Raw genomic sequence first — 27,854 nt, 5'->3', positions numbered from 1 at the left:
TTGTAACAAGGTTTTTAATATAAAGTGATTATAATAATAATCAGGTTGCTCTGTTTTGGAGAGCTTAAATTAAATCTACCATGGTTGACATTAAAAATAAAACCAAGCAAACAAGTTATTAAGAAACCAACCTGATAAAGAAAAGGAAAAAAAGAAAGTATTCACAGAGAGAACCTCTAGTTTCTTCTTCTAGTTATCTCTGTGAAAAAACCCAACTTTACTATGAGAAATGGTGAAATAAAATTCAGAAATTCAAAATACAAAATACTAACACTTAAGCACAGCTACACCTAGGCAATTAGTTTAGTCATAATAGCCTAACATTAATCTTCACTCAGATCACTAACATGTCACATTCACATGCATTTAGGAGAACTTTTTTGTCAATTTTTTATTTTTTCATTTTTGTTTATGATCACGTAATTATTTGGAAGTACATTTAAAATAAAAAAAAAAAATTAATAATTTAAAGTGTCAAAACTTAAATTCAAAATTATTACGTTTATAAGAAAAAATAATCATACATACAGTAAAATATAATAAAATATTTTAACTTTATTTTTATTACGGTAAACTATTTAAAATTTAGAGTTACTCTTTATTTAAATATTGTTTGTTTAATACATTTAGATTTTTAATATAGATAAATGATTATGAATGATAAAATATTATAATATAAATTAATATAAGTCATTTATTATTCGTTAAATAATACAATTCACATTGTATTAAAATTAATAATCTTAATAATTAATATAGTATAATATTTTATTCAAACATAATTTTATTTATTATTTGATACAATACGACTTTTATACGGCTTACCAAATGAGCTATTAATTTTCTATTTATATAGGCAATTAGAAAAGGTGAAAAAAAAAAATATTATTGTTTTACTAAAATAATTTAGCATTTTTGTCCAAAAAAAAAATTATATATAGATATAGGAGATTTACTAAGTAGATGTTAATTTACTATTTCTTTTTTCAAATTTACGTAGATATTTTTCTATTTTCATTTTAATAAAAAAAAATTGCAAATATACAATCTAATCTCTCCCACTTTGTCTTATTTCCACCAACACTCATTCATATATTTATTGGAAAACTCCTTGAAGAACACATTATTACATAATATGAAGTTGGATTATATTTGAAATGTGCTTGTAAGAAATAAATATGTTGAAATAGAAACTATTATATGTAAAATGGAAATAATTATGTTTTAAACATAAATCATTAATGTATTAAATGAAAATTACTAATTTTTAGAGGAAACTATTATGTTTCCAATTTTTCACTATTTCTTATTTCTTATTTCCTATTTTTTTTTTCTTCTTCCAGCAAGTGAATGCCGCGAAATTCTTTGTTGAGTTGCGACATTTAAGGTAGTTTCCCAAATTCTTCATTCTCTAATTTATTTTTGTAAAGTGACAATTTTTTATTATGTTTCACGACTTTTTGAAGCTAAAAATAGCAAATTTAATCTTTTTTTTAGGCAATGAGAATTCCAACTAAGCATTATTTAAATTTTGAAGTTTTATTTTTCCTCATAATTAACTATTTTTATCTCAAAAAGGTTTGAAGAATACCAAAATAAACAAAAATGGAGAGATTAATGTGACTGAACCACTCAAAAGACGTATGAAATTTCGTAGTAGAAATGGTGACTGGTTCTATGCTTATTTCAAGTATGAACGAGTGCCCACCTTTTGTTTCATCTGTGGAATCATGGGCCATGCCGAGAAGTTTTGTAACAAAGTGTATGATATTCCTGCCAGTCAACTTGTCAAACCGTATAGCTTAGAGATGAAAGCCCCTCTCCGACGACAAAACTTCTTGACTGCTTCTCCGTGGCTGAGATCTGGCAAGACAGTCCACCGTGAGGAAAATCAGGAAGCAAATCCGCCAGCTGATGCTACATCTACAGGAATGAATGCAATGCCTAAAAATCAGCAAGAATTATATGTCAATCATGATCCTATGATTACTCACTCGCATGATATAAGGAACCAAGAAAATCCTCATAATGACCATGTTGTTTTGGTCAATGACAACTCAGCCAGCTATTCTAATGAGGAATTAATTGAGATAGCAGACTTGAAAAGGAAAAGATTGAATATGGTCTTTACAAGTGGGGCCGTGGACAGTCAAACTGAAGGAAATGTTGCTGAAGTGGAGACTAATAAAAATCTATCTACAGATGTTACCAATTCAAAAAACTTGCACAAGGTGGGCCTTGGTTTCCAAGCCCACCAAGCATTATGAGTACAATAAGTTGGAATTGCCGTGGGCTTGGGAACCCACGGGCCCAACAATTCCTAATGGATATTTGTGTCCAAAAGAAACCCAAGTTTGTTTTCCTTTGTGAAACTTTGTGTAATAAAGAGGTTGTTGAGAAAGTTAGAAATAGATTGGGCTTTGAAGGATGTGTGTCTGTTGATGTTAATGGTAGGAAAGGGGGCCTTGCTATGCTATGGCGTGACTCATCTGAAGCCCATCTCCTCAATTTTTCCAGTAATCACATTAATATGTTAGTTCATCTTCCTGGTATGGAGCCTTGGCGTCTTTCAGGCTTGTATGGGGAGCCAAATCGAAATCTCAGGCATCGGACCTGGACTCTACTTCGAGACTTGGCAGCTGAATCAACTTTACCTTGGTGCATTATAGGTGATTTTAACAACATTTTGAGTAACGAAGACAAGAAAGGAGGTCGGCCATACCCCTCCTCCTTGATTACTGGTTTTAATTCTGCCGTTCGTGACTGTAACCTTATCGACTTGGAACTCAGGGGCTACCCGTTCATTTGGGAACGAAGCAGAGGTTCTTCTCGTGCTGTTGAAATTCGTCTCGACAGGGCTATGGTTACACAAAGCTGGTTGGATATTTATAATGAGGTATCTCTTACTAATCTTGAGTTTTCATCTTCTGATCATTCACCAATTATTTTACTCCCTGAAATGGCTACTGCTACAAATTATTATGCCCATTTTCGATATGAGAATGCTTGGCATTGGGAGCCTCTTTGCAAGCAAATAGTGGCTGATGTCTGGAGCTCGAACCAAACCGATTGCATAACAAGAAAAATCAAACTCTGTGGAGTTCAATTGGCTGCCTGGGGTCGTCATCTCACTGGAAACTTCAAGACCCGTTTGCAGAAAAGTAAGAAACTATTGGCCAAATATAAAAATTCTACTTTGAATTTTGATGCTGAAAACTTTACTGTGGAAAAGAACAATTATTTTGAAATCCTTGCACAGCAGGAACTCTATTGGAAACAAAGGTCCAAGCAGTATTGGTTACACTCGGGTGACAAGAACAGTAAATATTTTCATGCTACGGCTAGTGCTCGTAAGAGATCAAACAGTATTCAGCAACTCCAAGACAATAACGACATCTGGCAAAGTTGGAATACCGGGCTACACTTGGTTATAAAGCAGTACTTTGAGGAACTTTATCATTCTACAGATACTTTTTCTGCCCAAGTCATTGATAATGTTAAAGTATCTGTCAGCGCCACACATAATGAAGCTCTCCTACAGCCCATACAAGATGAAGAAATTAAGCAGGCAGTGTTCTCTATGCACCCCGATAAAGCTCCTGGGCCAGACGGTATGGGACCTGGTTTCTTCCAACATCATTGGGACATTGTTGGCCCTGATGTTATTAAAACTGTGAAAGAATACTTTGATACTGACCTTATGCCAGAGAGTCTTAATGCCACTAATCTTGTGTTGATTCCAAAGAAGAAAAATTTTGCTGTTATGGGTGATCTTAGACCGATAGCTTTGTGTAATGTCCTCTATAAAGTCATCTCGAAAGTTTTGGCGAATCGAATGAGGGATCTGATTGATGTTGTTATCTCGGAAACTCAAAGTGCATTTATTCCTGGACGCCTCATCTCTGACAATGTCATGGTAGCCTTTGAAGTCATGCATTATCTGAAGAGGAAGCGAAGAGGTAAAAAAGGCTTCATGGCTCTTAAGCTTGATATGAGCAAAGCTTACGATCGGGTTGAATGGAGATTTCTCAGAGCAGTTATGTCACGTATGGGCTTTGCTAGCAAATGGGTTGATCTTATTATGGGATGTGTATCCACGGTTCACTACACCGTTGTTCATAATGGTCATGTGATTGACTCTATCTCCCCATCCAGAGGTATTCGCCAGGGAGACCCGCTGTCTACTTATCTGTTTATCATATGTGCTGAAGGACTGTCCGCTCTCATCCAGAAATTTGAAGCAAATAGACTCATCCAAGGATGCCGTGTTGCTCAACGAGCACCTTCCATAACACACATGTTTTTTGCGGATGACAGTTATTTGTTTTGTCAAGCTACTAGAGAAGCCGCGAACAGTATATTCAATCTCCTACACATCTTTGAAAATGCATCTGGGCAGAAAATTAACTATACAAAGTCTTCGATCTTCTTCAGTCCTAATACCGATACCACCATCCGTAATCTGGTCTGTGATACACTTCATATGCCTGAAGCTCTTGAAGGCAGCCTTTATCTAGGGCTCCCAAACATTATAGGCAGAAATAAGAATGCGGTGCTTGGTTTCATCAAAAATAAAGTCATTGCTCGAATCAATAGTTGGGATGGAAAGTTTCTCTCTCGCGCTGGAAAAGAAATTCTACTCAAAACTGTTGTTCAATCTTTGCCAACATACGCCATGAGTGTTTTCCTTATTCCAATTGGTACTTGCAACGAGATAGAAAAACTAATGGCAAATTTCTGGTGGAGGACAAATTCTAGTAAAGGTCGAGGCATCATCTGGATGTCGTGGGATCGATTATCAACTCCTAAAGAAGAAGGCGGAATGGGGTTCAGGCATCTCCATGATTTTAATCTTGCAATGCTCGCTAAACAAGGATGGCGTTTACTGTGCAAGCCTGACTCTCTTGCTGGTAGAGTCTACAAAGCGAGGTACTTTCCAAATACTGATTTCATCTCATCTGATCTTGGAAATAACCCAAGTTTTGTGTGGCGTAGCATTTGGGGTGCTAAGGACTTGGTTCGGCTTGGGGTGGCTCGTGTTATTGGTGATGGTAAAAGTACTAGAATTTTGGGTACTCCTTGGCTGCCATCAAATAGCAACAGATATGTAACTTCTTCTCATCCTGGGCTAAGAATACATACTGTTAGCTCTCTTTTTGCCACAAATTCACAAAGTTGGGATGCTGAAGTCATATATGACCTATTTTCTCCCCAAGAAGCTGATCTAATTCTTAATATTCCACTAAGTTCCTCTTCTAGACCCGACTGTTGGTCTTGGACAGCTGAACCAAATGGAATTTTCAGTGTTAAAAGTGCATACAACCTGCTGCAGAGCCAAAAACCAGTCACTCCAAGGCCAAATAATTCTGGTTTTTGGCGTAAATTCTGGCACTTGAAGATACCTCCTAAAGTTCTGAACTTTTTGTGGCGAGCTATCACAGGTACTCTCCCAACTTGTGTGAACCTTGTCACTAAGCATGTTCCAATATCTTCAACCTGCCCCGTTTGCCATTCTGCACCAGAAACTATCTCCCACGCACTGTTTTCATGTGAATTCTCTACTGCCTGCTGGAATAATTTTGGACAGCCTGTGCTAAATGACCAATCTTTCTCGGTTGGAAACTGGTTTGAGCAGCTGCTATGTACCAGTGACAGCGACTTCATATGTCGTGCAGCCACCCTCTGTTGGGCCTTATGGAAAGGTCGCAATCAAGTTGTCTGGAAAAAACACAAGCCTACTGTCAGAGAAGTTATGGTCAACTCTTCAATTACTCTTGAACATTGGAGGAAAGCTCAAGACAAAAGCGCCCTTTTAACACTATCGTTCAATAATAATGATGAAGGGGCTGAGCTTTGGACACCACCTGCAACAAATAATCTCAAGATAAATGTAGATGCGGCCCTTTATCAGCAAGACAACTCTTATGGCTATGGGATAGTAGCAAGGAATCACCAAGGTAAGTTCTTAGAGGCCAAAACATCCTACTGTTATGGTACACACACTGCCGAAGTGATTGAAGCCTTGGGCATCAAAGAAGCTCTAAGCTGGATAAAGAACAAGGGTTGGAAGAATGTGGAGCTTGAAACCGACAGTCTTTTATCAGTGCAAGCAATAAGAAGCAACCAAAAAATGTCCTCTCTTTTTGGTATTGTTATAGATGATTGTCGCTTGTTATTATCTTTCTTACATGATGTTAAATTACGTTTTGTTAAACGATCAGCTAATCGAGTTGCCCATGCTATTGCAAGGCACTCTCGATTTATCTCTGGTGGTTGTATTCTAGAGCAAGATATCTGGCCTGATTTGAGGGATATCTTGTTTTCTGAATGCTTTTGATTTAATGAAGTTGATATTTCATTCAAAAAAAAAAAACAAAAATGGAGATCTCCCAATATTTCTCCTCAAAAACACACAAAAGTAAACACCAAACATAAATCCAAATAATAAAACGATAAAATATTAGAATATTAGAGTCTAAAAATGGACTTAACAAATTCTCATAAACTTAACCTTTACTTGTCCTCGAGTAAAGGCCAAGTTAAACTAACGAAAAAAAACAACGAACACACAAAGTAAGCCACCATTGCTATCTATACTACATTTCATTTCCCATAAAATTTCAATTGCAATTTTTAACTAAAATTTAGCTCAACTGCCTCAAAGTTCATCCTTAAAGTTCATTGAGGAAAATAAATAATATGACTCACAAATGACCCCAATATTTAAATTCCATTATCTATGCTCAACTCATACCAAACAATTCTACAAACCAATTTTTTGAATATACTTGCATCAATAAACCTTCTCCACTAATGCCAACAACAAATGCTTTATAATCAAAAAGACTTTCACATGTTATAACACCTTAGGCTTAGGTAAAAGAATATGAAAATTTCATTTAAGCTCAACTATACCATAAATTTTTTACATTCAAAAAATCTCAATTTTATTACAAAACTATCCCATACACAAGAGAGATTTATATATATATATATTTTTACTTTGCAATCCATACCAAAGATTATTTACTATTCATTTTTTTTTCTTATTTTTTTTTTTTTTGAAATTGAAGAAAAAAATTACAACATGTTAAAAATTTATCTCATTCTTTTTAAGCTTTTAGCCTCTTAAAACACAATATCATATTTACAATTTCTCTCAAACTTTTTTGAAACCCATAACATAATTTTTTTTTTTTTAAACCCATAACCCATAACATAATTAGTTTAAATAAAAATAATTAATGGATCAATTTTTTCTTTTTCTTTTTTTTTTTTTAACTCAAAAAGTGTGTAGTAAAAAAATTATAATTAGATTAAGACTCAAAAGATATAAACTAGGGATAATCACAAAATAAGTTAGCTTAAAAGGCACAAACATTCTAAAGAAAATGCCTAAATAATTTTTCAAAGCATAAGTCATCAAGGATTTCATCTCAAAATTCAGTTAAGTTTTAGGTATTGAATTCAAAATCACATTTACTAAATTTAAATTAGATTGTTTATTTGCTTAATAGTTAATTATAATATAAAGTGAAAAAGCAAGCTTGCACTAGTAAATATTTATATAAAAACAAGGGTGGTAAAGTGTATTTCCAAGCGATGTGGAGAAATCATCACTTGGGGACTTAACAATAGTATCATAAATTCACAATAAACTCTAAAATACACATCAAAAGAAAAACCTTCAGCTAAACTAATCTATGTCATTGCTCCCAAAATGATTCTCGTGACTTGCATAATTACAACAAACCAAAAGTTACTACTCTTGAGCCAAATCACTTTCTCTAAATATGTGAACTTTCATCTCAGCTTGATTGTTGTTAATTAGCTCAAAGACGCACACATCTTTTGGCATGAGAGAGTTTTCTACTGCAAATGCAATCCATCCAGCACCAAACTCATATGTTGATTTAAAATGCATTAACTTCACATCCCAATATTTCTCACCAACCCAAAGACTCATAACTTGACCCTTTCCCTCTAAATGTTGGCTTGCAAATTTACTCGGAAAAGGCTGCAAAAATAATAATCATAACTAGTATAAAATATTGATCTTAATTCATAACTAAACCATATATTTATAGAATCAAAACTTTTCAAACATACCAATTTAAATCCATACACGTGATTTGATCGCAAAACCACATGGAAGTAAGGATTGTTTGAGAAGAATTTGCTGGCTACCTTAGAAGCTCTGCCTTGATTGTCAGATTTCAGTTTCATAGTCATGTCTGCATTCAATTTATTATAAACAAAAATTTAAGCTGAATTTTCTTAAATATAGTATGTTTGACATTATTATTGAATGAACCATATACCTGAAATATTAGGTTCAACTTTAATTTCCACTTGTTCTTTCTTTATATTCATGTTGTTATGAGCAAAAGAAGATTCAACTTTCACAGAAGGATTTTTCTTTAGCTTGGAAGGTGTAATTGCTTTTCTCTTATTTGCAACTGAAAACAACACTTGTGAGTAAGTTAATACTAAAAACCATAAATGCATTCAATTATAAATATTTGTTATGAGCATTTCTAACCTTTCTTGTTATATGCATCATCATAATCATAATCCTTATCAATGGAAACTTTAAATGAAACTTCATTGCCATTGTCAATAGTTAATTCAAACTTGCAGATATCACCCGCTTGCAGACTATTATCCAACGCGAATTCTCTCCAGCCTCGGCACAATTCAGCTCTTGGACATGCATTTGCCTGCCTCACCTTCAATTGGACAAACCAACATCTACCATCTGGAAGCGAAAGTCTTACCTCACATTCTTTCTTTTTAATGTATTTCTCCACAAACTTGTATGGCAAGACCTGTCCAAAAATGAAATGAATTATAAGAATACAACATTCTATATTGTGAAACAATGGAAATAGATAGTGTAAATTTCATGAAAAATTTATGTTCTATAAACTGAGAAACTTACAAAATAACAATGACCAGTTGCATAAGTTTCATGCATAATAACTGTGAAGGATGGCCTTTCGGATTGAGAAGAGCTTCCTCTTTCAAGAACTGTAGTTTGTTTTAGGCCACTTCTTCTATTGATCATCATGGTGTTGTTGCAAGATTTTGGCATGGCTTAAATTTTGCAACCAAATAAAATAATAACAAAAAAAAGTGATTCTTTTGGGAATGATCAAGAGAGTAAAATTCTTATATATAGAATAAGTAGAGAGTTCTTTTGTTTACCTGATTTTTGTACTCCATTTCCACAAAAAATAACTACTTCAAATAACATTATCCCAATGCTCTCTCTCAAAACAAAGGCACAAACATCACCTACTTTCAAATCATTTTCCTGAGCAAAGGCCTTCCAACCGCGCTGGAATTTGGTTTTAGAAGCTCTTTTCCGCCGTGAAAAACAGTATCTAACAGACCAGGTCCTTCCATCCTCAACCTTAAGTATCACATCTCCATGCTTATTGATGTTGTTGAGGAGGTATTGACTTGCAAAGATAGAAGGTATAATCTTGACAACAAAAGTTGAAAATGAAGAAGAATACATTTAAGTCAATATGAGAAACATTATATTTCAAATAGATAAACTTGTAAGAAGCTTGTAGCCATTTACCACATTATAGTTAGCTCCAACAGCTGATGGTTGTATGTAAACCATGAAAAAGGGGTCTTTAGATTGAAAATCTTTAACTCTCTTGACAGCTTCAGCCTTTTCATTAGCACTCAAAATCTGTCTACTTAAAAAGATTTCAGGTTTCATCCACTCTGGTAGGGAAGATTCTCCACATTCTTTATCAGAAAACTCCCACTTCATGACTGAAAACATATTCAACACATTACACAAAACAATAAATGTTAACAGTTAACATGAAAATATTGCTTCATCGGTTTTAATTATACCTTTAGATTTAGTGCCATAATCAGGACTAGTTTTCATTTTCTTGTGGGGCCTAGCTGAACATGGTATTGGAGACTTGTCCATGGCTTGAATTGAAATACCATCTTTAGTATCATCAGCATTATGCTTCTCAATGTCAGACGACGGTTTCTGGTATCTTTTCGGGGCAGATTTGTCTACTTTACTTGATAAGCTTTCTTTTTCCATAACTTCAAAGGTGGTAAATCATCATATGTATGAAAAGACAATGCAGAAATAAATTTACTAAAACTATTGTTCTGTTTTCTAAACAAATAATGTATTTTGGTTTAGATTAAGTACCTTTGGGTGTAGATATTCTAGGAAGAGATAGGTTGTTGCTTTGTGGTTTACAAGAAACACTAGTTTTAATTTTCTTGTGGAGCTGAGAACATGGTAATGGAGACTTGTCACTGGTTTTAGAATTCCTTGGAAAACTGTCCAAGACTTCAGTAGACTCAACATTATGGTTCCCCAAATTGTTAGGATTAGAAGGATAATCTATCTCTGTAGTGGTTAAGTTAAATATGATAACATGGAACTGAGAGTCTCCTTCATATCGAAAAACTAAGAAATTTCCATAACTTAAAGAACAATGTTGTGCAAATTTATTCCAACCATTTTCTATCCAAATCTTTCCATCACTAGTTTTTGTTAGTCCTACCTCCCATGTTGATCCACATGGTAGTTTAAGAAATACTTGATTTGATAAAGACCCACAATGTTTCACCCAAAATGTCTTTGGGATTTGCTGCACAAGACAAGATTAAAATAAAATGTTAGTGAAAGACAATAATTGACCAGAAATCATAACTACATCACTGCAACTTAAGACCACACCATATATATGTATAATTAATTATAATTTAGAAGTTATTTTTATTTATAACTGTTCAGACTTTTTTTTTTATATAATAAATCAGATATTATACTTGAATAGAGTATTCTGTATATGTAAGAGATGTCAACTTTATGATAATACAGTATGTTATATAGTCTTTGAGTATAAATAGGTGTTAGATCAAGACAAGACATTTTCAGCTCAAACTTTCTTTGCTATCTTCACTCATACTCTGTGTGAAGCTCTAACAATATTCCTCAAGTCAAAACAGAAAATAGTTAGAAGGGGAAAAAGAAAATTCTGTACTTGAATAATATATAATATATACTTACTATCTTGTTGTCATGAAGAGTTTTCTGAAGAATAATCTTGAAAAAATGAGGAGGTGTAGGAGTAGTAAACTTTGTGTGAACATTGGCCATTGTTGAAGAGTAGCAAAGAAAGAAGTGTTATAAAAACTCAGATAAAAGCTTGCCACTAATCTAATCTACTAATTAAGACCAAAGGCAATATCCTCTCAAAATAATAATAGCAAACTCTTTCTTTCTCTTATTAATTACTTATTGTCTGTCTCTCTCTATATGTATTATATCATCATATTTATTTATGTATTTATTAATTGCTGTAGAAAATACTTAATTAAATTAAAAGTGGGACATATGTTGATTTTGATATGAAAATCTTAATGATGATGCAGAGCAGGGCCTGTTTTAATGCTACTAGCCGTCGTTTTATTTTCTTCTGTTGGCTGTTATTAATTACCTGTCCCAGCCCACACCACAGCAAACAGAAGAAAATAAGTAGTTGTCTTTTTTTATTAAAGAGTTTATATATACACTAGGGAATAGATCCGCGTAATAATTTTTTTTTAAATTTTACATTAAAGAAATTAATTTTTAGTTACGAATAAAATCTCAATTCATTCTAATACTATTTTATATTTTTTATGAATAATATAAAATTATATAATATATTTTATGTAAAATTTCTTTTATTTGTGATTAGCACAAATTTTAATCATAATACAATAAAATAAAAGCACATTTCAAATAAAGTTATTCATAATAATTAAAAACTATTAAAAATATAATTTTTTTTTAAATGAATCAAATATTATAATGGTATAAATTTTTCTATAATTAAAAAAATTATAATTTTTTATTTATTCATTTATAGCAAAACTTAGTTTTTTTGTTCATATATATTTAAATTAAATATTTTTATAGTTTTTTTTATTTATATAAAATTATTAATTTAAGTATTAATAATTTAAACATTGTAAATTTTTAACCTTTTTATTAAATGAGAGGTAGATATTTTAAAATATTATTTCTTAATTTTTTGTTGCAACAATTCATTAAATTAATGAATCATGATTTGTTATATTTTTTATTACTATTATTATTTATAATATTAATTATTTGTATCAATTTTTTAAGTTAGGCTAATATTATTATTTTAATTGATGAATATTTTTGTCTCTTCTCTTTTCTAGTGCCACATTTTTTAACTCAATTAAGATGTATATATACATAAACTAATTAAAATGTATATTTAAAGTAATTATGAAATAAAAAAAATTACAAATATTATATGTAAATGGACAAAAATAATCAAATATATAGAAAAAAATATTAATTTTTAGATATTTATATAAAGTTGATCAATAGAATATATATATTTATATATAAATATATAAAATTAATTGGATAAGGTATTCAATTACCCCTATAAAGAGAAACAATATTATTTTTGGACAAATCGGTGTGAATGAAGAAATATTTTACTTGTTGTATTTTTTTTAATGAAATATAATATATATTGTGTTTACTTATAGTTAATAAGTATAATACTCACATAGTTTGTAAACATTGTGAGACTCTTACAAAATATATATATTACTTAGAAGACATATTATAAAATAGATAAAATATTAATAGATAAATAATAAAAAAATATTCATAAAATGACATCTCATTTGATTTATATTTTTCTTTATATATTAAGAAAAAAAATAATTTATAGAATTATATATAAAATCTAGAAAAAATTAACTTATAATAAATTGTATATTATTATTATTATATATTACATCAAATATAAAAAATTTATAAAATAAATATTTATTAAATAATTAATTTTAAAAATATAAATAATGAAATGTATATTAGATGAAACATAAAAAACTATAAGACATTAAAAATAAAATAATAAAAACTTACAGGGTAAGAAACTAATCAACCACCCATGAACAAAAATACTTTTGGATGATTTAATATGACTTAAAAAGAATAATATTTATAACCTACATGGATGATGCCTACATCATTTATAAACAAGGGACATTTAGTTCCAAGTATTTTTGTAGTTGTTTTCTAAACAAAATAGAAAAAACTACAAAATTTTAAAAATAAAATAAAAAAAATCTAAGATGCCACCTAAACTCATTTTGTGCTTTCCTTTATATTATATATAAATTATATTGTATAATTTGGAAGTCTCGTTCTCAATCTGAGAACCCCCACACATGCACCCTCACATACCTTTTTATTTTTTATGGCCACTTTGAGATCCCAAGATCCCTCTCACATACACCCTCTTATACTCCTTTAGATCCCTCTCACACACACACCCTCTTATACTCTTTCATGGCCACTTAAGCTAGTCTCAAGTAGTTAAGTAAGTAGCTGTGTTTAGTGTTTCATAACTTCTGTTTCGCCCTGTTGAATCGATTTTTTTAAAATTTTATTATATAAAAAATATATAATAATAAGAAAAAAAGAATCGGTCAGAAAAAAATATATATTATTAATTAATAATATATCCCAATTTTTCTCTCCACTAACTCATAACTACCCACCATTCACCTCTCCACTCTCATATCAATATATGGTAAAAAAATTAGCTTATAAGGAGGGATAAAAAAATCAAACGGGGGGAAGGAGAGAAAGAAAAGAAAACTTTGTCAAAATTTTTCAAAGAAATATTACTTTGAATTTTAGAGTATTGATATTCTCATTTTCAAAAGATTTCTACAAGGTAAATTAAGGGGTTGCCCTTATTTTCTTTCACACTAAATTTCTTTTCTCCTGCAATGAATTTCTCATAGATATTTTTATGATTTCTTTTGATTCACAAGACTTCAGAAAATAAGTCAATATGTGGTATATAATCAAAAGAAAAAATACAAATATCTTTGTTGTTATTCTGCCAAATTTCTCATATACGATTTTTATATTTCTCTTTGATTCCCTAGACTTCAGAAAATAAGTCAATATGGGGTGTATAATCAAAGAAGAAGATAAAAATCTTAAATAAAGAGAAAGGTTATGCTGTCAAATTTGTCATTAAGAATCAATTTAACAAAATGAGATTGATTGATTTTGACCAAATTATTTTTGTAGTTGAAAAGTCTTTTTTTATCGTAAAAGACTTTAATTGAACTTGAGGAGAGATATAATCAATTTGAAAATCTAAAATGAATATATGTGTATATATATTCAATCTATATAAAGCAATATCTCAAATAAAAAAACTACTTGGGCTTATGAATCAATTGCATAAAAAATGATCTCGGTTTTATGTATGTATTAATATATATATATATATGCATGAGAGATATTACATAAGGTCATTTATATATATGTATGTTCATGTTTGTGAAAAAGGATGATATTGTGTCACGAATATACATATATTACGCTACTAAACAAATCAGTACACATAACATATATCAATGTTGTACTACTTATCAAAAGTTTAAGAGAAACATTGATACGTACTGAAAGCAAATAAAAAATGTGCAATCAAGTTAATGGGAGGAGAAAAATAGAAACAAAAATTCTAGTGTCAAACATGTGACAAGATATAACAAAATAATACATATTTTTGTCAAAACAAATTTCTCTCAACTCCTACTTATTCAAATTACTTAATTAAAGACACCAAGTCAAGTAAGTTTGAATTATTTCACAATTCATTCTCACTAAAATAGAATTGTCATTCAAGTGATAACTAAATTTATTCATGTGAGACTAAAAATGAGTTTCAATCTAAAATAAACTCAATGTCTCTAAAGAATACAAGATCAAAAATCTTCTAAAATAATATGAACTACGTTCGATTTGATCCCATTTTGGGTACGTAGGCAACCTAATTGCTAAGATTAGGTACAATCACAAATCCTCATCAAATCCCAAATGAGGTCATTCACCTCTATAAAATTCTAAATGAGGTCATTCACCTCAAAATTCTCAAATGAGGTCTTTTACCTCAAAAAAATCTCAAGTGAGGTTCTCTTATCTCAAAATGCTAAATGAGGTCATTCACCTCAAAATGGCAAAGTGAATTAACTTTCACAAAGATTGTCGGAACTACGTTTGACTTGATTCCTATAAAAGGATACGTAGGCAACTTAGTTGCTAAGACTAAGTGCAATCGCTAATACCGTAAAATGGTATAAAACACAACTCTCAAAATTCTATAAAAGGTCATACACTTAGGAATTTTTCCGAATTCTCAAAATAGCAAAGGATTCCCGAAAATGGTCATCTACCGGAATCCTTATATCCAAATTCTAAAATACCGCATTCTGAACTACAAGTGGTTTGATCCTTCACAAAGAAGGTATGTAGGCAGCTCAGTTAATTAAATGGACTGAGTTCAGCTGCAATTCCAAATTTACCCCAAATTTCCCAAATTTATTTTAATTATTTAATGTCATTGTAATTGGAATCAAAGGGTATTTCCTTTATTTAAAAGGATTGTAATTAAGAGGTTATTCTTATAATCTTGGATGGGTCGAACTTAAATTAATAAACTCTTATGCTATAATTTTGGCATAGGTGAAATTGTGTTTTGCATTTATTTTAATATTTTAAATGTGAAATTTTTGTTTAACATAATTTTTGGCACGCCCGGTGGGACCCATTCTCCTTTTCATCTCTAATTACGTTGAGAATTAAAAAAATGACACTTTTGTAATTAGGTGTGCTATTTTACAGAGAAAAATAATGGCACCGAAAGTAACAGTATTTTTTCACAAGCTTGCACATGCGCACACCAACTTGGGGCAAAAGAAGAAAGATGGTTTTCTCATGACATTTTCTATTGGAACCTGTACTCAAATTGATGTTCCTAGAGCAATGAAGGTCATGAAAGCTCATCAAACCACGAAGGCTTTAAAAAGAAAAGCCGCCAATGGACGAAAGAAGAGCAATGACAAATCCATTAATAGAGGAGTTGCTCAAGTATCAAAGGCTATTGCAATACCCAAGTCTTTGGAGTCCATCCAAACAAAGTCCACAAAATCTAGTTGCATTCATATTGGAACCACAAAGGTTAAGCAACAAGGCCTAACTCAAATAATGATCGGTTCTGTTCCAATCCACCTGGTTGATGTCAGTTTTTGCATGGTAAACTCAACGGAGGAGGAAGCTAATGGTCTAGATTTCTCAGTACAAAAGACTACTAAAGATCCTACCTCATCACTTTGCACAAAGCTACTAAATAGTAGTACGACTGGGTCATACACCAAATATGCTGGGGCAGAACCGGTTATTTCTAGAAAACCTTTTAAGGTAAATATAGAAGGAATTGAGTCAAACCTTGTGAGAAACATCTCATTGTTTCAAGGTAATCCTACTAAGGGATTTACATCAAAGCCGAGGTCCAAAAGAAATGATGCAAGTACTGGGTTTAACTTTTCACAGTTGAACTCGTACACATTTTCTAATGGCATAAATGAATGGACTTCAAAAGAAAAAGAAGAAGGAAGGTGGGAATGTCTTCATGGTCTAAATACCATAAGAACCACCACTGCTATAACTGGCGCATTAAGGAATAAGCCAAAACAGTACATGAGACAAGTAGTATGCTCAAAACTACATCATGTACAAAAATGTTTAGCTTATAAGTGCCCCAGTTTCTTAGCAGTTCAATCCAAAAGCTTCATTAAATGTTCCAGTGACTCATATCGCAATGTTCCATCTACAAATCATGAGAAGACTTTCCCAAGGAAGTCAATGAGATGTAACAACATTGAATCTAACAGTATGTCAGTGTTTGTTATTGGAACGATGAGTTTGGAAGAACAAATTGAAGAGTTGCAAAGAAAGTTGGCGGAGAAAGACGCTGAAGTCGAATATCTTACAACACAATTAGCTAAACAAGCTAGTTTAAGTAAGCAAAAACAAGTGGAACAGGGGCAAGTGTCAATAACTTTGCCAATGCAACCTTGTTCAAAAGAGCCTACACCATCAACTTCAATACCTCATCAGGAATTGAAAGCACTAATCATGGAAAGCATCCGAGAGTGTTATGAAACAACAAATATTCCCATTCTTGGATACCATAAACCATACCCGTCCCATTATGATTATGTTCCATATCCCCCAAATTACATAAACTTACAATTTGAAAAGTTTGATGGGATAAATGGGTCCCCCAAAGAACATCTGGCGTACTTTGTCTCGGCATGTGGTGAATCTGCTCAGTCTGATCCATTACTCATAAGACAATTCGTACAATCGCTTAAAGGGGTGGCATTCACTTGGTATACGCAATTACCACCAGGATCGATAATCACATGGGATAACATGCAAAGAGCCTTCATTGCTCAGTTTGTAAGCTCAATAAGGGAAGTCACTCTTAGTGACTTAGCTGAAACTAAGCAAAGAACAGATGAATCTGTCAATGAATTTATTGCTAGATGGAGAAGTGTTCGACTTCAATGTCCAGAAAAATTATCTGAGCTATCTGCAGTTCAATTGTGTAGGCAAAATCTCATTCCTGAGATAGCAGTTTACTTATGCTCCACAGAACCTGAAACTTTCAATGAGCTCGTTTCCAAAGCAAGTAATGTTGAGGTGCAAATAGCTCGTCAAAACGACATGTCATATGAATCAATGGCTACCTTTGTAAAATATGACAAAGGCAAAGAAAAAGCTAAAATACTACCGAAAGAGTCCATTATAAAAGAGACTATGGGGTATTCGTTCATTGATGAAGATGATGTCGAACAAATATTAGATGGATTATTGGCTGCAAAAGCTATAAATCTCCCAAAGCCTAAAAAAATAAAAGAAGGCACTAATATTGACAAAACTAATTATTGTCAGTACCATCAAAGTGATACTCATTCAACAACGAAATGTCGTGCCCTTAAAAATATCATTGAAAAGATGGTCCAACACGAAGAAATCCAAATAGAGTCTCAATTTCAAAAAGCACATTGTGACATTGTGTCTTTAACTAAGGACATGTCTTCCTTTTAAATGAGGAGAAAGGTTGTCACCCGTTGCAACCTAAAAAAAAATTGAGCTTAACAAAAAAAGCTAACGCCCAAGGAAAAAAGAGCAAGCAAAAAGCGAATGCTCAAAAAAAAAAAAAAAATTGAGCATAGCAAAAAAAAAAGTTAACGCTCAAGAAAAAAATAGAACAAGCAAAAAGCGAATGCTAAAAAAAAAAATAGAACAAGCAAAAAGCGAATGCTCAAAAAAAATAGAGCAAGCAAAAAGTGAATGATAAAAAAATTGAGCACAAAAAAAAATGCAAACGCTCAAAAAAAAAAAAACATAATAAGCAAAGCAGAAAGCTAAAGCTTAGGAAAATTGAGCACAAATAAAAAAGCAAATGCTCGAAAAATAATAAGCAAAGCAAAAAGCTAAAGCTTAGGAAAATAGCGCACTGCAGAAAGCTGAAGCTCGAAAAAAAAATTGAGCAAAGCAAAAAGCTAACGCTCAAGAAAAAGTTGGGCAAATCAAAAAGAAAAGTCCAACAAAAAAAAAAAAAAGGCAAAAGCTCAAAGTTCAAAGCAGAAAGCAAGAACTAAATGCAAAAGCCATGACGCAAAGCAAGAAGCTAAAATGCATTTGGAAGCATGAAGCTTAAGCATGGAGTAAAGAAGCACAAATGCACAAAATGCGTATTACGAACTACGAAAGGCTTGATCCCGCCGAGGGTACGTAGGCAATCTATCTAAATAATAGATACAGCCACAAAATTAAAATCTCAAATTGCTCTCCCTAAGCTCAAAGACAAATATGCAAAGTATTTGTCCTTTTAAATTAAGAGTGGTGGAATAAAAAATCTACAAAAATGGAGAGAAAGTTCAAAGTTACTCGAGCATTGCCCATGTCCATATAAATTACCACGAGCATGCTCGAGGGGGCATCTGTTGAATCGATTTTTTTAAAATTTTATTATATAAAAAATATATAATAATAAGAAAAAAAGAATCGGTCAGAAAAAAATATATATTATTAATTAATAATATATCCCTATTTTTCTCTCCACTAACTCATAACTACCCACAATTCACCTCTCCACTCTCATATCAATATATCGTAAAAAAATTAGCTTATAAGGAGGGATAAAAAAATCAAACGGGGGGAAGGAGAGAAAGAAAAGAAAACTTTGTCAAAATTTTTCAAAGAAATATTACTTTGAATTTTAGAGTATTGATATTCTCATTTTCAAAAGATTTCTACAAGGTAAATTAAGGGGTTGCCCTTATTTTCTTTCACACTAAATTTCTTTTCTCCTGCAATGAATTTCTCATAGATATTTTTATGATTTCTTTTGATTCACAAGACTTCAGAAAATAAGTCAATATGTGGTATATAATCAAAAGAAAAAATACAAATATCTTTGTTGTTATTCTGCCAAATTTCTCATATACGATTTTTATATTTCTCTTTGATTCCCTAGACTTCAGAAAATAAGTCAATATGGGGTGTATAATCAAAGAAGAAGATAAAAATCTTAAATAAAGAGAAAGGTTATGCTGTCAAATTTGTCATTAAGAATCAATTTAACAAAATGAGATTGATTGATTTTGACCAAATTATTTTTGTAGTTGAAAAGTCTTTTTTTATCGTAAAAGACTTTAATTGAACTTGAGGAGAGATATAATCAATTTGAAAATCTAAAATGAATATATGTGTATATATATTCAATCGATATAAAGCAATATCTCAAATAAAAAAACTACTTGGGCTTATGAATCAATTGCATAAAAAATGATCTCGGTTTTATGTATGTATTAATATATATATATATATATGCATGAGAGATATTACATAAGGTCATTTATATATATGTATGTTCATGTTTGTGAAAAAGGATGATATTGTGTCACGAATATACATATATTACGCTACTAAACAAATCAGTACACATAACATATATCAATGTTGTACTACTTATCAAAAGTTTAAGAGAAACATTGATACGTACTGAAAGCAAATAAAAAATGTGCAATCAAGTTAATGGGAGGAGAAAAATAGAAACAAAAATTCTAGTGTCAAACATGTGACAAGATATAACAAAATAATACATATTTTTGTCAAAACAAATTTCTCTCAACTCCTACTTATTCAAATTACTTAATTAAAGACACCAAGTCAAGTAAGTTTGAATTATTTCACAATTCATTCTCACTAAAATAGAATTGTCATTCAAGTGATAACTAAATTTATTCATGTGAGACTAAAAATGAGTTTCAATCTAAAATAAACTCAATGTCTCTAAAGAATACAAGATCAAAAATCTTCTAAAATAATATGAACTACGTTCGATTTGATCCCATTTTGGGTACGTAGGCAACCTAATTGCTAAGATTAGGTACAATCACAAATCCTCATCAAATCCCAAATGAGGTCATTCACCTCTATAAAATTCTAAATGAGGTCATTCACCTCAAAATTCTCAAATGAGGTCTTTTACCTCAAAAAAATCTCAAGTGAGGTTCTCTTATCTCAAAATGCTAAATGAGGTCATTCACCTCAAAATGGCAAAGTGAATTAACTTTCACAAAGATTGTCGGAACTACGTTTGACTTGATTCCTATAAAAGGATACGTAGGCAACTTAGTTGCTAAGACTAAGTGCAGTCGCTAATACCGCAAAATGGTATAAAACACAACTCTCAAAATTCTATAAAAGGTCATACACTTAGGAATTTTTCCGAATTCTCAAAATAGCAAAGGATTCCTGAAAATGGTCATCTACCGGAATCCTTATATCCAAATTCTAAAATACCGCATTCTGAACTACAAGTGGCTTGATCCTTCACAAAGAAGGTATGTCGGTTAATTAAATGGACTGAGTTCAGCTGCAATTCCAAATTTACCCCAAATTTCCCAAATTTATTTTAATTATTTAATGTCATTGTAATTGGAATCAAAGGGTATTTCCTTTATTTAAAAGGATTGTAATTAAGAAGTTATTCTTATAATCTTGGATGGGTCGAACTTAAATTAATAAACTCTTATGCTATAATTTTGGCATAGGTGAAATTGTGTTTTGCATTTATTTTAATATTTTAAATGTGAAATTTTTGTTTAACACGCCCAATCTATATTATATGGTACTTTTTAAAATATGTTATGCCATACTATAAAAGAATATGTTGTATGTCTGGTGCCAATATTTTTAAAAGATAGACTCGGTACGTTTTGAAGATTTTGTATTTTCATGTCGTGCTCAAATTTGTGCTGGTCCGTTTTCATATTCAGTTTTAAATTTGTATTTTAATTTTCAATTAATGAGTCAATTACTAAAGTATATACATATTTTTTTTATAATTTTAAATATATTTATATAATTTTCAATAATATTTTACTCTAATTATATTAAAAAATTATTATAATTATTATAATTTAAATATTTGAAAGTAAAAACTATTTTAGACCTTATGTTTTGTGTTTTCCAAAATAGTAAAAGTATGATTTGAGTTTAATTTTTGACCATTTTTTTAATATAACAAACTTGAAGATAATTCCTAATGCAAACATATACAGAAAATCAATTTAACAGTTTTATCACATCACTTTTAGATCGAATTATAATTAAATTTTATTTTGACAAAAAATCAATTTAAAGTTCTATTTGTACTATTTTAGAAAATACAACATTTATTTTGTCATTTAACAAAACAATGGTTTAATTAGTAACTTTGCAAAACATAAGTCCAAAATGGTATTTACCCAAATTTTCAAAATCTATTATTTCAATCCCAGAACTTTTGAGAGTAAGAACCAGAATCGAACACAAATTGAATAACTCTGGAGCGTAATATTGATTTCTGCATTTATCTTCTTCTTCGAATCAAAGCTCGAGAATTCCCAGGCACACCACCCCAAGTTTTACTCTTCTCTTTCTCTTCCTGGCTAAAGCCTCGGGTCACCGTAAACAAGCTGTATGCATTAACATGCTCTGCGACGGCCGGGATTGGCGGCGACGAAATGGGATTGGCCGCCCAATCGATTCAAAAGCCTTTTATATATGCAACCAACAATAAACAAAAGCGAAAATTCAAAGCCTAATTCTCGAAAATAATAAGAAACTGAAATCCGAAATTCAAAATAACAATAGACGTCTGAGATTTTTTTCCAGTAATGAAACTTGGCTGTGAAACAAGCAAGCCGCTGGAATTGGTTCTCAGTTTTAGAAATCTCTGAGAGTTGGGTGAGTGGAGAGTGTGGTGTTTAGATCGGTGGTATGAGAAAGCAGTTGACCAAAAATAGGTTAACAGACTGACGAGAAGTATCGCATGAATTGAGGCTGGTGGAAAAATGAAACGACGCACAATATTTTGATTAAACGACATCTCCATCTATTCTTTTCCTCTCTTTTTTCTTTTGATTTTGAAAGGGACTACAACCAATGATTTTTTTTTTTTTTTCTTGAAGGTAAATATTTGTAAAGTCAAATTAATTAGGGTTTATTTTATAAATATGGAAGTGGTTTAGAAATATATGGAGAAATAAAGATATTTTATAAAAACTGGAAAAATGAATAAAAAATTTAAAATATGGAAATAACTAATTAGTATATATAATCTCTCTCAACTAATGATTTGGAAAGTTGAGAACTCCCATTTTTTAGAACCCCCATTTTTTTCAGTGTTTTGCTTAAGTCAAGATTTTCTCCTTTGTTTTTTTTTTTTTTCTTTTTAGCAACAATCAAATTCTTTTTTATTGAGTAATAGTCTAATTTTTTATTTGACACCCAATAACAAATTTCTAAAGTTTTTTTTATAACTTTTAATATTCTACACAAATATTTATGAAGTTTTGTCATTGATCTTAATTTTTTTTTAAATTTGGATTTTAAGTTTGCTAGTGCCACACATAATGAAATAACATATATATTTAGCTATTTACCCTAATTAATATGAAGAAAAAAATAAAATGTTAATTTTCAATATATAAAGATAAAAAAAAAAAGTAACCTAATAGTCATATAAGTGATACTTTTTAACACCATATAATTAATTTGGAACCTTAAAAAAAACAATAACAAAAAAAAAACATAGTAAAAAGAAGTAAAAAAAAAAAAATTATCCTGATACTTTTTGGACACTATAGAAGTAACTATAAAAGTAACCTGAAACAATTAATAAAGATAATAATAAAAGGAACCTACTTATTTTAACATTATTAAAGTAACCTAAATAATTACATGCATAACAAATAGTAACCTAGTACTTTGAAATGCCATAAAAATTAACATATGCTAGAGACAACATCACAAAGTAACCCGATATATTTTTAATACCACTACCATTACACATGTAGTCTATTGGCAATATCAAAAAGTAACATAATATTTTTTTAACTCCACTACCATTACACATGCAACTTATTGGCAACATCAAAAAGTAACTCGATGATTCTAAAGTAACCTGGTACCTAGAATATTGAATTTAGTTGTGTGCTACATTTTGACTGATTTTAATGCAAACATAACATTTTTTTCCTTTTTGTCTTTTATTATATTTTTTTAAAGTAACTTGGTACTTGAAATATTAAATTTTCTTGTTATTCTATATTTTTTTTTACACATGTAACCTATTAATAACATCAAAAAGTAACCTGATATTTTCTAAAGTAACTTGGTACCTGGAATATTGAATTTTGTTAGTAACATAATTTTTCATCTTTTATCTTTTATTTTGCTTTCTAGAGTAATTTGGTCCCTAAAATATGAAATTTTGTTGATGTGCTACATTTTTTACACATATGTAACCTATTCGCTGTTAGAAAATTAATAATATACCCAAGATCTATTTGTATATAACATAGAACACAATAGTAATATATAATAATTAGGTATGTGTACCTGATTGATCCATAGCAATTATCTCTGTTTGATCCACAGCAGTTACTCCAATTTGATAGTGCAATACTATCAACTAAGTCTTCCTCCCTAGATCTCTAAATCAGAAGCAGTTTATTTATCTGATTATCAAAAGGTATACAATTGTGATGAGACAATATGTATTTATAGAGTTAGGGAGGGGACTTAGCTACAAAACCATAGTTGGGCTGGGCCTGCTCATCAAAGGCTTCAGTCAACTAGAAAAGCCCACACTTCTGCTTCACCTAGACTTTACACACAGATGCTAAGCCCATTAGCAATTGATCACCAACAACATGGGCTAACACAGCAAAGAACTATCCAATCAACCCAAGTTTTAATAAAACCAATAAAACTTAATGTAAGCCCAAATAAAAAGTCTAACATTCTCCCACTTGGGCTACATTAATTTTAATACATATATATTATATATCAAAATAATTTTATTTGAAAACGACTCATGGGTTGAACAACAGGAAAACATTTGTGGCCACTTTAAAAAATGATAGTTCTCTGATAGCATCTCAACATACCGGTCCAATTTAACCTTTGATAATGAACTATGACAGTCATATTGTTTTTAACTCAACAAAAGACATTCATAATCACAAATACCAAAGTATTAAATCGACATGGTCAATAAGTCTAGTAGTGTGGTAAGGATTTATGTTCAACATGTGATCAATTTAAAATAACATAATATCCTTATCAGTCCTCAATTTCACTGATATCGTGATGCTTAATAAATAAGCCAGTGAAATTAAACATACACCACTTAAAATAAGTAAGTGTCACTAAACTTGCTTAAAGAATTAAGCCAACAACATATCATTGTCAATAAGTAAATAAATTTAAAAGACAATGATCACAACAATATGAACCACATGCTTTCAATTCAATCATTCTCGAGAATATAACAAAACATAATTAAAAACATATCCATTCAATAATAAAAAGTATTGAAACATAAAATGTAGTTCATAACTTTATTCAGAAAATTATAAATAATAATTTCTAAAAACAAACAGAAAACTAAACTCCCACTAACCCAAAAGATCAAAAGATTCTAAAATGCCCATATTAACAACATGTTTATTAAACAGCACGGCACTTAACCCTTTGGTTAGAGGATCAGCTAACATCGACTCGGTCTTTCAATATTCTATCACAATGTCTCCTTTCTTAACCAAGTCTTTAATAGTGAGATACTTTATTTCCTTATATTTGGAAGCACTACTAATCTCATTATTCTTTGAAAAGAAAACAACAATACTATTATCACAATAGATTAGTATAGGAGAGGAAATAGGATCAACTAGTCGTATCTCTAAAATCAAATTCTTTAACCATAAAGCTTGCAAAGATGCCTCATAACATACGACAAACTCAACATATATAGTAGATGATGTGATTAAAGTCTATTTAACACTTTTTCAAGAAATAGCAGCACCAACAAAAGTGAAAATATAGCCAGAAGTTGACTTTAAATCATCTACACAACCACCAAAATCTGAATCTGAATAACCAACAACTTAAAGATTGTTGACATGCTTATACACAAGCATAAAACTCTTCGTTCTATGCAAATATCTCAAAACTTTATAAGCTGCAACCTAATGATCATGGCCAGGATCAGATAAATATCTCCTAAGAACATCGACCATAAAAGCAATATCAGGTCTAGTGCAAACCTAAGCATACATCAAACTCCCTACTGCACTTGCATATGGGATATTCTTCATTTCTTCTCTTTTCAAGTCGTTCTTAGGACATTGCTGCTTAGTGAACTTGTCCCCTTTCAGAATAGGAACAGAACCAGCTTTACACAAATCCATGTTGAACCTTTTGAGCACACGATTATTGTAAGCTTCTTGAGGTAAGCCAAGAAATTTTCAATTCTTATCATGATAAATCTCAATCTCCAAAACTAAAGATGTCTCTCCAAGATCTTTCATATCAAAATTGGTAGACAGAAAACTTTTGGTCTCATTTAGTAATGACAAATCACTGCTGGCAAGTAAAATATTATCTACATAAAGAACAAGAAAAAATATGATGACTCCCACTGATCTTCATATAAATACATTACTCAAACTTGTTCTCTACAAAACCAAACGATGTCACAACCTTGTCAAACTTCAAGTACCACTGGCGAGATGCCTGTTTGAGACCATAAATGGATCGTTTTAACTTGCAAACCAAGTTTTCATTTCCATTTTCCTCGAAGCCTTCAGGTTGAGAGATATAGACTTCCTCATTCAATTCTCCATTCAGAAAAGTAGTTTTAACATCCATTTGATGCAACTCTAAATCAAAATGCGCAACTAAGGCCATAATAATTCTGAATGAATCTTTAGTGGAAACATGTGAGAAAGTTTCAGTGTAATCAATACCTTCTCTTTGAGTAAAGCCTTTAGCCACTAAACACGCTTTAAACCTTTCAATCTGTCCCTTTTTATCCCTTTTAGTTTTTAAAATCCACTTACAACCTATTGGTTTGAAACCATCAGGTAATAGAACTAACTTTCACATATACATTATTTTTGTCCATGAACTTAATCTCATCATCCATAGCTTCTATCCATTTTGAAGAATGTGGACAATTAAGTGCTTCACTATAAGTAAGAGTTTCCACAAAATGACCAAGATCACATTCACCTTCTCCAAGGTAAATAAAATTATCATCACACCTTATTGACATCTTTTGTCTTTGAGATCTCCATATAGGAGGTACTTCTGGAATAACCTCTATTTGTTGAACATCATTTTGAATGACATATTCCACAATTGGAATTTCTTCAATAACAGGATCTTCATTAACAACAGGAGCTTCTTCATTAATAGGTCCTTCATCAATAATAGAACCCTTGTCATCTTAGATATTAGGAGCAATATATTCATCAGCAATGGGAGTGTTATCAACTAGAGTAAGAATAAGACTGCTATTATTATCATCTCTTGAAAAAGACATAGGAATACAAATTCCTTTAGATGACTCTCCCATTTCAAGAGATGTTGAAGGAATTTTTTCAGCAACATCAAATTCCAGAAATTTAGCAGTCTGAGATTCAACAATTCGCGTACCACGAGTGGGACAGTAAAAGCGATAGCCTTTTGAGCGCATTGGATAACCAATGAAATAACAGCGATTTGTTCTCGGATCTAACTTTTTCAAATTAGGATCATAAATCTTTACTTCAGCTGGACAACCCCATACTCGAAGATGATTAAGACTAGGCTTCCGCCCAGTCCACAACTCAAAAGGTGTCTTGGGAACAGATTTATTGGGAACACGATTTAAAATATAAGTTGCAGTCATAAGTGCTTCACCCCATAAAAACTCTGGAAGATTTGTTCTACTCATCATACTTCTAACCATATCCATGAGAGTGCGATTTCTCCTTTCAGCAACGCCATTTTGCTCAGGTGAACCAGGCATAGTGTATTGAGCAACTATACCATTTTCTTGTAAGTACTCTGCAAAAAGCCCCATGTGTTGTCCAGTTACGTATAACGACCATAATATTCTCCTCCACGATCAGAATGAACAACTTTGATGACTCTTCCTAATTGTTTCTCAACCTCATTTCGAAAAATTTTGAGTTTATCAAGGGCGTCAGATTTTTCTTTAATTAAATAGGTGAATCCATAACGAGAAAAATCATCGATAAAAGTGATAAAATACTTATTTCTGCACAACGTGGTGGAATAAGGACCACTGATGTCTGTGTGGATAATTTCCAATAAAGATTGACTGCGGTTTGCAGTCTTCTTTCTTGTTTTAGTCAATTTTCCACGAGTACAATCAACACAAGTATCCCAATCAGAAGCATCAAGAGGAGGAAGTATTTCAGATTTAATTAAACGATCAACCCTTTCTCTGGAAATATGACCCAATCTTTTGTGCCATAACAATAAGGATGTTTCCTTAATATGAGGTCTTTTACCCACAGTATTCACAACATTAAAAGAGGAATCT

At 31.3% G+C, this 27,854-nt stretch overlaps 1 protein-coding gene across 1 annotated transcript; it reads right to left on the bottom strand.

Annotated features, from left to right (window-relative positions):
* Positions 1-7,529: 7,529 nt before the first annotated feature.
* Positions 7,530-11,557, bottom strand: LOC115712352 (B3 domain-containing protein LOC_Os12g40080). Its single transcript, XM_030640623.2, has 10 exons — positions 11,066-11,557; positions 10,196-10,643; positions 9,877-10,083; positions 9,590-9,792; positions 9,208-9,487; positions 8,942-9,096; positions 8,543-8,828; positions 8,322-8,459; positions 8,110-8,234; positions 7,530-8,017 (listed from the first exon to the last, which is right to left on the bottom strand). The coding sequence occupies exons 1-10, from the start codon at positions 11,153-11,155 to the stop codon at positions 7,763-7,765; spliced, it is 2,187 nt and encodes a 728-aa protein (XP_030496483.2). The 5' UTR covers positions 11,156-11,557; the 3' UTR covers positions 7,530-7,762.
* Positions 11,558-27,854: the final 16,297 nt, after the last annotated feature.

Source organism: Cannabis sativa, chromosome 4 (assembly GCF_029168945.1).
Source record: "Cannabis sativa cultivar Pink pepper isolate KNU-18-1 chromosome 4, ASM2916894v1, whole genome shotgun sequence".
Lineage (NCBI taxonomy): Eukaryota > Viridiplantae > Streptophyta > Magnoliopsida > Rosales > Cannabaceae > Cannabis > Cannabis sativa.
This window is presented reverse-complemented; position numbering and strand designations above follow the sequence as displayed.

What these genes read in the sequence shown, in the direction of transcription:
- LOC115712352 (XM_030640623.2), bottom strand. Translation starts at nt 11,155, where the DNA reads ATGGCCAATGTTCACACAAAGTTTACTACTCCTACACCTCCTCATTTT. An exon ending in TTATGGCACTAAATCTAAAG is followed by an intron (nt 9,793 to 9,876) that starts GTATAATTAAAA and finishes ATATGTTTTCAG; the next exon opens with TCATGAAGTGGGAGTTTTCT. An exon ending in TGATGCATATAACAAGAAAG is followed by an intron (nt 8,460 to 8,542) that starts GTTAGAAATGCT and finishes TGTTGTTTTCAG; the next exon opens with TTGCAAATAAGAGAAAAGCA.